The 12,538-nt window shown below is 43.5% G+C and overlaps 1 protein-coding gene across 6 annotated transcripts in view; it reads left to right on the plus strand.

Annotated features, from left to right (window-relative positions):
* The window catches only part of ENOX1 (ecto-NOX disulfide-thiol exchanger 1), a 311,721-nt gene that overhangs the window by 294,975 nt on the left and 4,208 nt on the right, over positions 1 to 12,538 (plus strand). For 5 of the 6 annotated variants that reach the window (XM_077158331.1, XM_077158333.1, XM_077158332.1 and 2 more), the window contains one exon: positions 7,137 to 7,222. In XM_077158331.1, the coding sequence (XP_077014446.1) occupies positions 7,137 to 7,222 (86 nt within the window). Of the gene's footprint in view, positions 1 to 7,136; positions 7,223 to 8,018; positions 8,139 to 12,538 lie in introns of all 6 variants that reach the window. The other variant, XR_013174569.1, reaches the window with a different exon arrangement.

The raw sequence follows: 12,538 nt of genomic DNA on the forward strand, positions 1-12,538 counted from the left end.
TTTGAGACTTATATACTTGGAATCCTTTGAGAGTTCAACAATTTGGCTGAATTTCTTCTTGGTAATCAATGGGAAGTGAGTGCTGTCTTCCAACTCAAGAAGATAAAGCCTTAGAACAAGTCAAGAAGATAAAGCCTTAGAAAGGATTTTATTAGTGTGATTTGGTGATTATTTATTTTGCTATCAATCCTTGTGAAGACAGGTTGACGTGTAATTGGACTAAAAGAATTAGGTTTTTATGGGGAATTGCAGGGTACCATTTTTTCTCACAGCTCTATGATATTCACATATCAGGTCAGCTTGACATCGCCCAGGGTCGATGCCAGAATTCCTGTGTCATTTTACATATGGTCCTTCATGTTGTTTTGGCATACATTAAAGTTGTGTAGGATATATAGACTCAAGACTTTTGATTTAGGACCAAAGCCTCAGAGCGGGGTTTGGCCAGAAACCACTGGATGTTATTATGAAAGGAAATGGCTAAAAAAATTTTGTTGCTAGGTTAATAGCTCTGAGAAGATGTTTGACAATATAATTCTGGGTTCATATCCCTCCATCTTCTCTTGCTTTTTAATACTAACACAATGGCTTTCCATCTCAGCATCTGTGATTGGCATCCTGGCAATGCCTGTCATGGTGTAAATCCCCTGGAGATACAGACAGCTGCCACAACAATTAGAACTGTTTTAAGTAGCTCTACTTCAAAACCTCCCTGGTTCCCTGAGAAGTGTTTTCAAATTCTTAATGACCAAGCGAACTTCTGACCTATCATCCTGACATCTCTGCAAATCAGGACATATGTATTACAGGCCACCGAGATGCTTGTTTACTTCCAACCCTCCCTCCACCCCCATCATTTCCATCACTGTCACCTTCTCCCATGCAGGCACATGACCAATCTATATCAGAATTTAATTCTTCCCTCAAATGCATGAATATTAGGAAGAAGCTCAATGGAATGTAAAGAAAAGCATTTAAAGAAAGTTGAGTGGTGTTTTCAGTGAATAGAATTGAGGCTCTATTTAGGTGGTACCTGAGAAGAGTGATGTGAGAAGTGTGTTCCTCTCTGAAAACTAAGGAACATGAAGAATGAATCATTGACCTAAATCTTGTTTCCAAGGCACAAATGTCCATGTCAATAAACCAACAAACATTTATCAGGAGCCCACTATAAGAATTACCATCCTTCAGTTTGCAAAAAAAAAAATCATCTGGAAAGCCTGTTTAAAAGGCAGAACAATTATTCTTCATTTTAAAACTAACATCCCAGGCGATCCTGGAGCAGCTTTTCAGGAAGCACGTTTTGAGAAATACCAGCCTGCCATGTGCCAAGACCTGTGTTAGCTGATTGTCATTTTGATCTCTTCTTATGCTAAAGGTGCCTTAGCAAAAGGAAACACAGTTGAGTTGGGCCTAAAGGATGAATAGGGTTTTCTGGATAAATAAGGGAGTTATCAAGGGCATTTCAGTTACAAGGAACAATTCATTGAAAGTCCTAAACATGTAGAGAGTCAGATTTTAAAACAAAAAGAAAATCCAAACCGTACACTGTCAGATATTATACTCACCAAATAAATGGAGCATACTGCTCTTGAGAAAGTCAGAGCTCTTTAAAATCCTAAGGTGTGCAGAAGCGTCAGCCCAAGTTACAAATATTTGATCAGTCTTCTACCCACCACTCAGTCTTGCCTTTCTCCACTTCGCATGAATGCTTCCTCATTCTATAACTGCCTGCAAGCAACCATCCCCTTGTGGTTTGGTGTAAGATCCAGAATTCCCATAGCATTCTCCCTGCTGGCTCTGCAGTTCAGTACCTAAGGAAACTTTGTGTGGGCTGCGAATGAAGCAAGGCTATTTCAGGCTGGTTTGGGATCAGGCTCTGCCGGTCCCCAGAAAGATATGACTGTCCAGGGGGACAGCTGTTTGTTTGCAGAGTTGAGGTTCCTGGAGATTGCTGGAATGCTGCAATGAAATGACAGGCCCCAGGGGTTTTTATGAAATTTCCCAGGAGGTTGTCAACCCCTGTAGACTCAGGGAAAGCTCATCTCAGTAGGGCCTCTGCAAATTGCTGCCGAGAGTTTGGGATGAAAACTTCAGGCAGCCTGAGGTAGGGGAGTATATATTCTGGTAGGATTCCATTTCTCCCTGTTTCAGTCTATTCACACAGCAGCTTGAGTGAGATTTTTAAGTCATAATTCAGATCAAATCATGCCCCTGCTTAGAACCCTTTTTTTGGAATCCCACTACCTTTAGAAATTTTGTTTGAATACTAGAGTACAGATCACCATGTAAAGCCCTGCACAGGGTCACATGGTGTCCACAGCATTGTTTGTTTGTTTTAATATTTTTATTGAGAAACTTTCACACACATACAGTCCATACATGGTGTACAATCAGTGGCTCACAATATCATCACATAATTGTATATTTGTCACCATGATCATTTTTAGAATATTGCATCACTCCAGAAAAAGAAATAAAAAGAAAAAAGAAAAAAACTCATATATCCCATACCCCTTACCCCTCCCTCTCGTTGACCACTAGTATTTCAATCAACCCAATTTATTTTACCCCTTATCCCCCCTATTACTTATTTATTTTTTCCCTTATTTTTTTACTCATCTGTCCATTCCCTGGATATAAGGAGCATCAGCCACAAGGTTTTCATAATCACACAGTCACATTGTAAAAGCCATATCGTTATACAATCATCTTCAAGAATCAAAGCCACGGGAACACAGCTTAGCAGTTTCCCTCCAGCCACTCCAATGCACCATAAACTAAAAAGGGATAATCTATTCAATGCATAAGCATAACCTCCAGGATAACCTCTCAACTCTGTTTGAAATCTTTCAGCCACTGAGACTTTATTTTGTCTCATTTCTCTTTCCCCTTTTGGTCAAGAAGGCTTTTTCAATCCCATGATGCCAGATTCCAGCTCATCCCAGGAGTTCTGTCCCACATGCCAGGGAGATTTACACCCCTGGGAATCATGTCCCATGTAGGGGGATGGACAGTGAGTTCACCTGCCAAGTTGGTTTAGAGAGAGAGGCCACATATGATCCACAAAAGAGGTTCTCTGGGGGTGACTTTTAGGCATAATTATGAGTAGACTTCATCTGTCCTTTGTAGGAATTAGTTTCATAGGGGTAAACACCGAGATCAAGGGCTCAGCCTATTGATTTGGTTGTCCACACAGCTTGTGAGAATATCAAGAATTTATAAATGAGGAGGTTGAATATTTCCCCCCTATCTCCCCAGTCTCCCAAGGGGACTTTGCAAATGCTTTCTTATTCACTGCCCAGATTACTCTGGGATATATTAGGGCATCACACTAACCTGGACAAACCAACAAAATCTCATGCCCTATTCATTGATTCCATGTACTTATGATATTCAACTAAACTGACTGTACAAGTTAAATTAGATAATGTGCTGCCCAGAATATAGATTTTGCACCAGATATGCATCTCTCCCTCTGGTCTCACACAGAAGTTAAAGTTTTAAAATATGAGCTATATCATCCTTTACCCTGTATTCTGATTTACCTTAGTCCTATCCAGATCAGCTCCATTCATTCTCTAGTCAAAGTCTAATCCCTTTTTCAACTTTTTAAACAGCTTCTGTATGGGGTACTGCTGACTTTCACAGCTTCAGTGTTCTAACTTGAGTCTCAGATGCCACATAAATACCTGAGTTTCTAGGACCAACCAGGTTATATACAAACAGCTCAGTATCTCAGAATTTAGAATTAACAGTTATAACTCCTGGATATATGTGACTACTATAAGAGCTTACAATCTATGACCCTTTACAATAGGCCCCAACCTGATAACCCATGCTCTCGACTTCAGTTCACTACATTTGTATATTATAGTTAATGCATATGAGTGAGGCATGATATGCAATTAGAATTTAATGCAAGCCCCTTACTCAGGCGTACAATGCCCTACTTGATCTCCACTCCCCACCTCTAAACTCGTTTTGTGCCACTCTCTAGCCGAGTTTGTTCCTGCCAAGCTCATTTCTACCTCAGGGCCTTTGCACTACCCATTGCCTGAATCTGAAACCGTCTTCCCATGCGCTTTCTGTGGCTGATTCCTTATCTGGTAGACAAGACTGACTAAAGCAGTAAAAATCTAGTATGATTTGGCTAATTTAATCCTGCCCAACAATGAGAACAAATTATATAATTTGGATGGGAAAAGTTCAGATTGCCTTTATTTAGCCTGTTTAAATGGGTCTCCCTAATAGGGGATTTGCCACAGGTTGTATGAAGCTGTTTTTTTTTTTTTTTTTTTTTTTTTTTTTTTAAAGGAAAGACAGAGAGAAGGAAGGAAGGATAGAAGGAAGGAAGGAAGGAAGAAAGGGAAACATTTTTAAACATTTTCTTGTTTTATTGTATTCTGTTTCTCCGTTTTTGTTACATGGGCTGGGGCCGGGAATCGAACCGAGGTCCTCCGGCATAGCAGGCAAGCACTTTGCCCGCTGAGCCACCGCGGCCCGCCCCATGAAGCTGTTTTTTTTTAAATCTTTCTATGGTAGATTTTAAGGCTCTGAAATGTGGGGGAAAAAATGCATAATGGTACTGATGATCTCCTTCACTCCTTTTTTTAATTTTCTTAAGTTTGCCATCTTCCAGTCATAATTTCCAGCGAGGCGAAACACATTCTTAAATATGCCAACCTACTTCACCATGGAAATGGCCAAGACCAATCACTGAGCCCATCCCTTCTAAGGATCCATCCATTCAGTGATGGCTAAATCCTCTCCCATCAATTAATTCCTAACTTGCCTTTTACTGAGTCTTTAGTTCCCTCCCGAGGACCTCAAGGAGTCTCCATTTTCTGGGGTTTGTAACACTTTTAGATTTTGAGTTGCAGCTGTCCTTTTACCATTCCCAGGGAATATCCCAATTCCTTGAAAGGAGCCACAAAGAGGCTCTACTTATTTATTTAGGAAGTTCTCCCAAAAGGAATCTGATCCAAGACCCGGGCCTTGAAACTCCATTTCCTCAGGTGGCATGACTGATGCTTCTGAGGTGCCACCAGGATGGGCAGGGGCAGGTACGAGACAGGGAGAAAAGGAAGGCAAGGCACCTGTCAGCCCAGTGACCACGCTTCCCATGTCTACAGTGTCTCCAGCCATACTGAATAATTTGGCTGTCGTCTATAGGAAAATCTTGGGAAGCTTTGATTTAACTGTCTAGCCTGGACCCACATTTATGTAGGGACAAGTTGCCAAACTTTTATAAGGAAGAGTTCATGGCCTACTAATTTCAGCTTTCTACTGTGGGGTTCTGAACACCCTCATAAGGGAAAAATGCTCAAGTCTGCATGAGGATTTCTAATCTGATTTTAGAAAGGTACACAGAAATCACTCTGGGTGCTTGGCAGTATTTTCCCATAGTTTTATAAGCAAAATGGTTTCAATAAAAGTTTCCCACACACTCCAAGCATCCAAGGTACTCTCCTTTCTGAATCCACAACAGGTTGGGGAAGGGGCAGGCATCACCAGGAAACAATGCCCACAGAGTTAACTTTTGGTTGAGTATTATCACGCCATCAGTTAGTACTGGAAGGAATTACTAAGGTTCTTATTAATCCCCATTCATCAGTAATAGAAAAACAGAAATTTTAAACACGCCTGTGCAGACACAGGGCAATAGCCGTCTGACCTATAAAACTTAAAAATAAAGTAGAAAGGGTGCGGGGAACATCACAGTGCCACTTAAGTAGATTAAAAGTGTCTGTTTAGCCACTTAAAGATATTAAAGTTACCTCCCACCACCACCATTATTTCATAAAAGAAAGGACATTCTAGCAATATCAAAAGGATAAGAAGGGCATAATCGCAGAATAAAATGGTAGTCCTTTATATCTCAGGAAAAAATATATAGATCAGTCTCTAAAAACTGAGGTTTTAGCTTTATGGGAAAATGCCATAAATTGCTTCTCTCTTCCTCATTTCACTGTGAACCAATAAAAACCCTGGTAAAAGCAATTGTCTGAGGACAGGCCTCTGAGAGCTACTGTCTTGGCCCGAGGATAAATGGGGACATTTTCTTTAAACCGCCACCAGGCCTGGCATGTCCCGACCATGGGGCCAGGGAGCGGGGAGCCTTGGATCCCTCTCCCGAGTGGACCCCCACATCTCCCCGTGCTTCCCTGGGTGGCGGGCCCCGTCCTGATGACACACCATCCCAAGCCCAGGGCTTCCCCTCCGTCTCTCAGCTCTCAGGAGCCAGTTCACAATAAAGGGAGCATGGAGGTCTGCCCTCAGCTCTAATTCATTTCAGAACCAGTTTAAAAGAGAATCCAGCACATTTCAACCAATAACACACAGTTCACAGAGTCAGTTTCCTCTTTTTCACTACTTTGTGGGTAAAGAGGAGCAGGGACGCTAGGAAGGCGATGCATTTTATTTCCGTCCTGATACCCACCCCCAGCTGCTCACGTGCCAGGACACTTTGACAGTGGATTTGCACCGTGGAAAAGCCTGATTTATGATCAGACTTCAGCCAAACCATCCGCTCCCAGACCTTTCGACATTACAACAAGCAAAAGGAGCGCGCGTGCTGGCTCCTCTTAAATGTCAGCCACAACTGGGGGGCACACAGCAAACATTTCCGGATGGATTTGGGCTTCCTTCATTGGCAGTTAGGGAAATATGGATTAGACATTTTTCATAAGCAGCAACTGTAATTATCAGGAAACTCTGACGTGGTATGATTTCTGACACAGCAGTGTGAGCTGTTTTCACGCTGCAAAGTCCACCGAGGGAAAGAAACGACATAATTTTATCCCTCCGATAACTGCAATTTTGTATTGGTAAATCAAGCATAAAATTGGTGGTTGAAATGCTTCCCAGAGTCTCTGTGTGGAAATACCTTTATTCATCTATAGCTCATATTGGAGTCTGGCTTTGCTAACTGCTATCATTCCAGGAGATAAAGTGTTCTGTTTGCCGTGTTACCATCACGGCCACCGAATGTGCGCTTCTCTGATGTTTGCTGAGTGCTGTTGGAAGTAGCGGAAACTAACTCACCCTGGCAAACAGTGTCACTGGGCTGAGATGACATCACGTGACTGAGGCTCATTGCCTCCAAGTAATTTACGATTGTCTTTTTAATTCAGGCATCATATCCACGTTTCTCCACGTCCATCCGTTTGGAGCCAACATAGAGTACCTTTGGTCGTACATGCAGCAGCTGGACTCCAAGGTAAATTCTTTTTCTCTAGCGGGCTTTTGTCACTGCAATTTAGCATGCTGTTTTGGCTGGCTGCAGGAGGGCTCCCTGCGAACTGTGTCGGGGAGATAGAAGGGAAAGGAGGTTTATGGGCACCTCTCCTTCACAAGCTCCTCAGGTTTTGAAAGATCATCGTCCTTTTTCCGCTGGCTTTTTCTTTGTAGAAAGAAGAGTAGTCTTCTAAAGTGGCAGTGTCTTTCAGTCCATGCTAGTTTAAGCATGAAAAAAGCTTACAAGGGATTTAAAATGGCGGGTTGGTCAGAAAGTTCCTGAAACAAGGGAGAAATCAGCTCAGGGTGACCAAGCCAGATTCTTGCAGGGGTCTGTGTTAGGGACTTCACATGAGAGAGGAAAAGTCACATCAAATAACTTAAGGATCTGACATGGCTCTCAAGGAAACTGTGTCAGTGATGGTGGTTCAGTATTCTTCTCTAAATGCGAAAAATAAGAGCTGCAAAGTTAGTCTCAGCTGTGCCTCTCCGGGGGTGCACCTGCTAGAAGGATGCAGCTCCTCGATTTTTGGTTTTTCTCATCTGCAAATGAGCTGTGCTCCCAGCCCCTCACAGTATCTGGGTGTCAAAAGAGAAGGAACAAATCAGATAGCAACCTAGTCCGTGCAACGCTTTACCCCAGCTGCCTTTGCTGTAGGAAAATTTACAACTTTTGCATTTACTACAGGTGTGGATAAAATAACATCACTAAAATCTGACAAATTTGTTGTTAGAAACGCACATATTCAGTCACTTCTTTCTTTTCTTACACTGTTTAGATGGCTTTTTAGTCACCCGTAGTAAACGTTCTGGCTTCACACCGAGAAAAACAGAACAAAAAAAAAAAGAGAGAAGGGACAGAAAGAGCTCAATGTGTGCATCAGATGTGAGTGAACAAGGTAAAGTGAGGGCATTAACTGGGGCTTCCCGAGGACACCCAGGATGAAAGCAAAACTGGATAGCCCACACTATTTCCGGGCAGCTTGGCACATTCCCCGCCAGGCAGGGAAACGGAAATAAGAAAGACCCTCCCGCATAGGGCACAACAAAGTGCATGGAGTTGGCGGGGACCAGCCCTCAGCCAGCAGTTCTATGACCCGGAATGCACATATAAGTCATTCTAAAACGTCATATGGTTTCGTATTGACACCATTACCATGCCATGTTCTTATTTCAATTCAAGCCGTCTTACCAGTGCAGGATCCCAGCACTGCCTGACCTTTTTAAATGGGTCTGATGCCCCCCTTTGAGGCAAATCATCTGGAACAAAAAGTATTTTTCCATCATAAAGATTTATGCCCTTTGATTCCCTTCCAGCCACTGATAGGAAATAGCAAGGCACGGGGAAAGGAGTAAGACTGTAAGAGTTCTGATCATATTATTGCCTTCTCTCAGTGCAGAGGGAGGTCACAGAAAATGCTCACGGTTACCCAAATCAAAGGAGAAGGGTGTGCTATTCGATGTCACTTTGTCGTACTAAAGCTTTGAAGGGTTTCTTTAGTTTTTTTTTTTTTTTTTCCCTTAGCATCCCGGCTACCTTTGCCGGAGGATTAAATGAAATACTGCTTGCTTGCCCCAATGTGTTCGGCATAGAGGAAGCCCTCGAGAAATGGTCCCTATTGTTGCTATTATCCTTGTCTTGTGTAGCTGACATTTCTCTCCTCCCCTCTCTGGAAATCCCAAGTGCAAAGCCTTTGTTGAGAAGCAGCTGGTGAGCTGAAATGCCCAAAGAATTCATGTGTTATTTATCTAAGAATTTCAGGACTGTGTCTCCTCGGCTCCATCTGTGCGGGTTGTAAATGTGAAATGTGGGTTCGTGGATGTCTGAGGGATGTGTGTATGTGTATGAGAGAGAGAGAGAAAGAGAGAAATCACCTTCACTGATGCCCTCCACCGCCCCAGGGCGAGGCTGGGGGTGGTTGACTAAAGAAGGGATTGCTCTGTGCTGGTGGGTGGACGCTCTTGTCCTATCCTTATCCTCAGGATGGAGCGTACCTCACCATGTGCTCAGAAGAGATTTGTGGGAATAGAGAAGCCGCACACCTGGTCTCTGCCCATGAGGGGCTGTGCCTCTCTTAAAGGGATTCCATAAGGAAGGACTCCATCCCATCTCATATTGATACTTTTATTTTAGAGGATGAAGAAAGCATTGCCCTTGTAGAGGAAATGCACAAGGTCTCCCCACCTACACACGCCCCCAAAAGTCCTCTCTCCGGAATGCGATGCCCTCGAGAGCTGTCAAATTTTCCTTGTGCCTGGGGCAAAAATAAATCTGAAAAGTGTTCTCACTCAAACACGTGAGTGCCGGGGACTGGACCATGTACTGTTATCGTTTATTCTACCCCAGTCAGACTATGAGGATATTTTGACTTTTTAATCTTGAGAGAAAATTATGGCATTATACTAGAATTCCAGATCCTCGGGGCTTTAAGCAGAAAACAAAATAATGAGAGGGTCTGCCCTCTTAAGTATCCACCAGGGCCTTGTCCCTGCACCAGCTGCCAAAAGGCCCTAATCCTCGGGCTGCAGGCAGCCCATCGAGACTGAGGGTCTCGGGTACAGCTGTCTAATCAGGTGAGCTGTGATGTGTGGGTCCCCCCAGAGTTGTGGCCAGTTTAACATGGAGGCCTGGATCCTGCACTGCTTCCATAACATTGGGGTCTTTCTGTCGCTAGTAGGATGGATTTTGTAAAATTCCATTTAGAACAGCACAATTTCTTTGAGACTAGACAACATCACCCTTACCATGTTGCTGTAAAATACTACTTAGACTTTGCCCACCTCAGTGCTGAGGAAAGCAAGGAAAGCAGGCTCCACCCTGTGCTATAGCTGTTTTATTTGGATTTCCTCAGAGGCCATGTATGGCTAAAACAATTATTAGGATAGGAAGGAGACCCAGGAATTAATATACTCTGTGCGTATAAATTGTACATGGCTCTGTAAAATCATGTAGCCCAATAAAGGGCCATTTTCTAGTTAAATATTATTCCAGCTCTGGAGAATGATCATTTGCATATTTTTCTCTAATCAGCCTCTTCTAAACTGCCCACTCTCATTTGTCCAGCTCTTTTGTATTAGAAGCGTATAAAGTCAATGCAATTGATTCAGAGGAAGACAGGGCAAGGGGGAGGTGGGGAAGATGGCTTTCTGAAGCCTCTGCTGAACCAAAAATCATACTCTGGGCTCAGGCAGTGAAGCTCTTCAAGATAAGCAATATTATCTTGAAAATGGTTTCTGATCAATATGTAAAACTGCCTGTGTCAGCCCAGAACCCACCTGTCTGCTGACCTAAGCAGCACAGAGGCCACATTTGAGTTGAGAACTAGCAGATGAGCATTTCCTATAGTACATTTAGTCAAGAGGTGGGGTTCCCTGCTCTTCCCCCCAATTTCTGTCTTCTTTAAGCAACTGAGGCCCAAGTTCTCCAAGTATGTTTAGCTTCCCCCCTCTATATAATTACAGCCTCTTCCTAAAGCCTGTAGAGTAGAAGGTTTGCTCTGAAAACTAGACTCCATGTGCTGTGGCCCCTGAGACTGGAGGGTCTAGAAAGACCCACTTTGGCAGGCCACCAGGTTTGGTGACCGGCTTAGGTGCTCATGGGCATGAGTAAATTTCCCAGAAGATGGCCAAAGCATTTGCCTTTCTGTGCTAAATGCATGCCTTTGGAAACACAACATTGAAACATCCTGTGCATTCCAAGGAGAGTCAATCCCCACCTTCACGGGGTAGCACCCTCTAACTCTTTCCCAGATTATAGCTGGGTGGTGAAGAAGGGTGAAATGCCCTGAGGAGTATTTATGAAACTGCCTACCTGAATAATCTTTCATGTTCCGTATATTGTGCAGCTCTCTTGAAGAGCCACCCCGACAGTGTGGGTGAGTTCACCAGGGTTTAGACAGGCTAAAATGGCTATGCATTTTTTAGATATCTCAGCACCTCTCGATGGCGGGTATGATGATGGTGGAGGTAATGGTACTCTCCATTCGGCTACATAACCAATAAAAAGGAAGTTGCTCATCCAGTGTAATAGTTTACAAAATTAGCACAGACCAACAGATGCTCTGCTTCAGGCCTTTTATGCCCAACGCTCTCCATGGCCTCAGGGAAGCACAGAGGATGGTCAGGGCATGAAGGCCATCTGAGAAACAACCCTGCCCCCAAAATGCCTGTAGCCTGGTTGGGGAAAGGGTACAATATTTAGGAAATAACTAGAAAGTCAGATAAAGTCAAAGTTGGGCCGTGCAGATGTTTAGTGAAGTAGGAGTTGGAGAAAGAGAGTGAGGTCTGTGAGAGAGTCGAGTCCATGCATGTTGTGGTGGCTGCCCTCTGGGATGCTTTAGCCAGCACTGCCAGGTTCCTTCCTTTTCTTTTCTTTCTCCAACTCCTTTCTTTTTGCTTTCCTTTCTACCCCTCATTTTCCTTCCAGTTCTGTCCTTTCCTTCTTCCAGTTCTTTCCTTCTATTTATCGTCCTCCTCTTTTCTTGTCCTCCTCTCTCCCACTCTCTCTCCTTCTTCCTCCTTCTACCTCTTTCCCTGTCTCTTTCTAATGCCTTACTTCCATTTACCTCCGTCCTTCCTTCTCTTTTGCCTTTTCCTCCTTTGCTTCCTTTTGTACTCCCTCCATTCCCTTCTCTCCCTACCTCCCCACCTACATTCTGTATTTCTCTCTCAAGGCATCTATGAGCTGGCACTGTGCTCTGCCCAGAGATACCAAAATGTGGTATGCTATAAGAGCTGTTTTGTCAAGGAAGGGGAAAAGGCTCAAAAGCTCAACAACCAACTTTCTCTTGAAGTCAGTTGTTCCATAATTATGACACATCTGTCCATGATATCTGCATCTGTATGGCAAATCAGGCAGTTACCTTTCACCACCAGCAACAATCCTGAGTTAACTGGAGGAGATTATTTCCCATTATCCTAATTTCTGGCTCTGTGAAGAGCTGAGGCTAACTGGCCATTCAAACAACCTAATCATCAGGACTTTCAAATCCCAGTTTTACTCCTTCAGAGCTGTGTGACCTTGGGCAACTTCTCCGTGCCTCCAATTCCCCATCTGTATAGTGGGTTATCATAGGAATTAAATGAGTTAATTAAATGAAAAACCATAAGAACGGTATGTAACTTACAGCAAGTGCTACTACGTGTTGGTTGCCATTTGTTTCATGCTTTAGAGTGCACAGAAGCCCCATCCCACTCTCTAGTTTTGAGATCTTTGCCCCAAGGACAGACAAAGAACTGAAAATGGTTTGCCCACAGATCCACAGTCAGCCCAAGTCCGAGAAGCCTACAGCAGGTTTCA

This window comes from Tamandua tetradactyla, chromosome 4 (genome assembly GCF_023851605.1).
Source record: "Tamandua tetradactyla isolate mTamTet1 chromosome 4, mTamTet1.pri, whole genome shotgun sequence".
In the NCBI taxonomy this organism is placed as follows: Eukaryota; Metazoa; Chordata; class Mammalia; order Pilosa; family Myrmecophagidae; genus Tamandua; species Tamandua tetradactyla.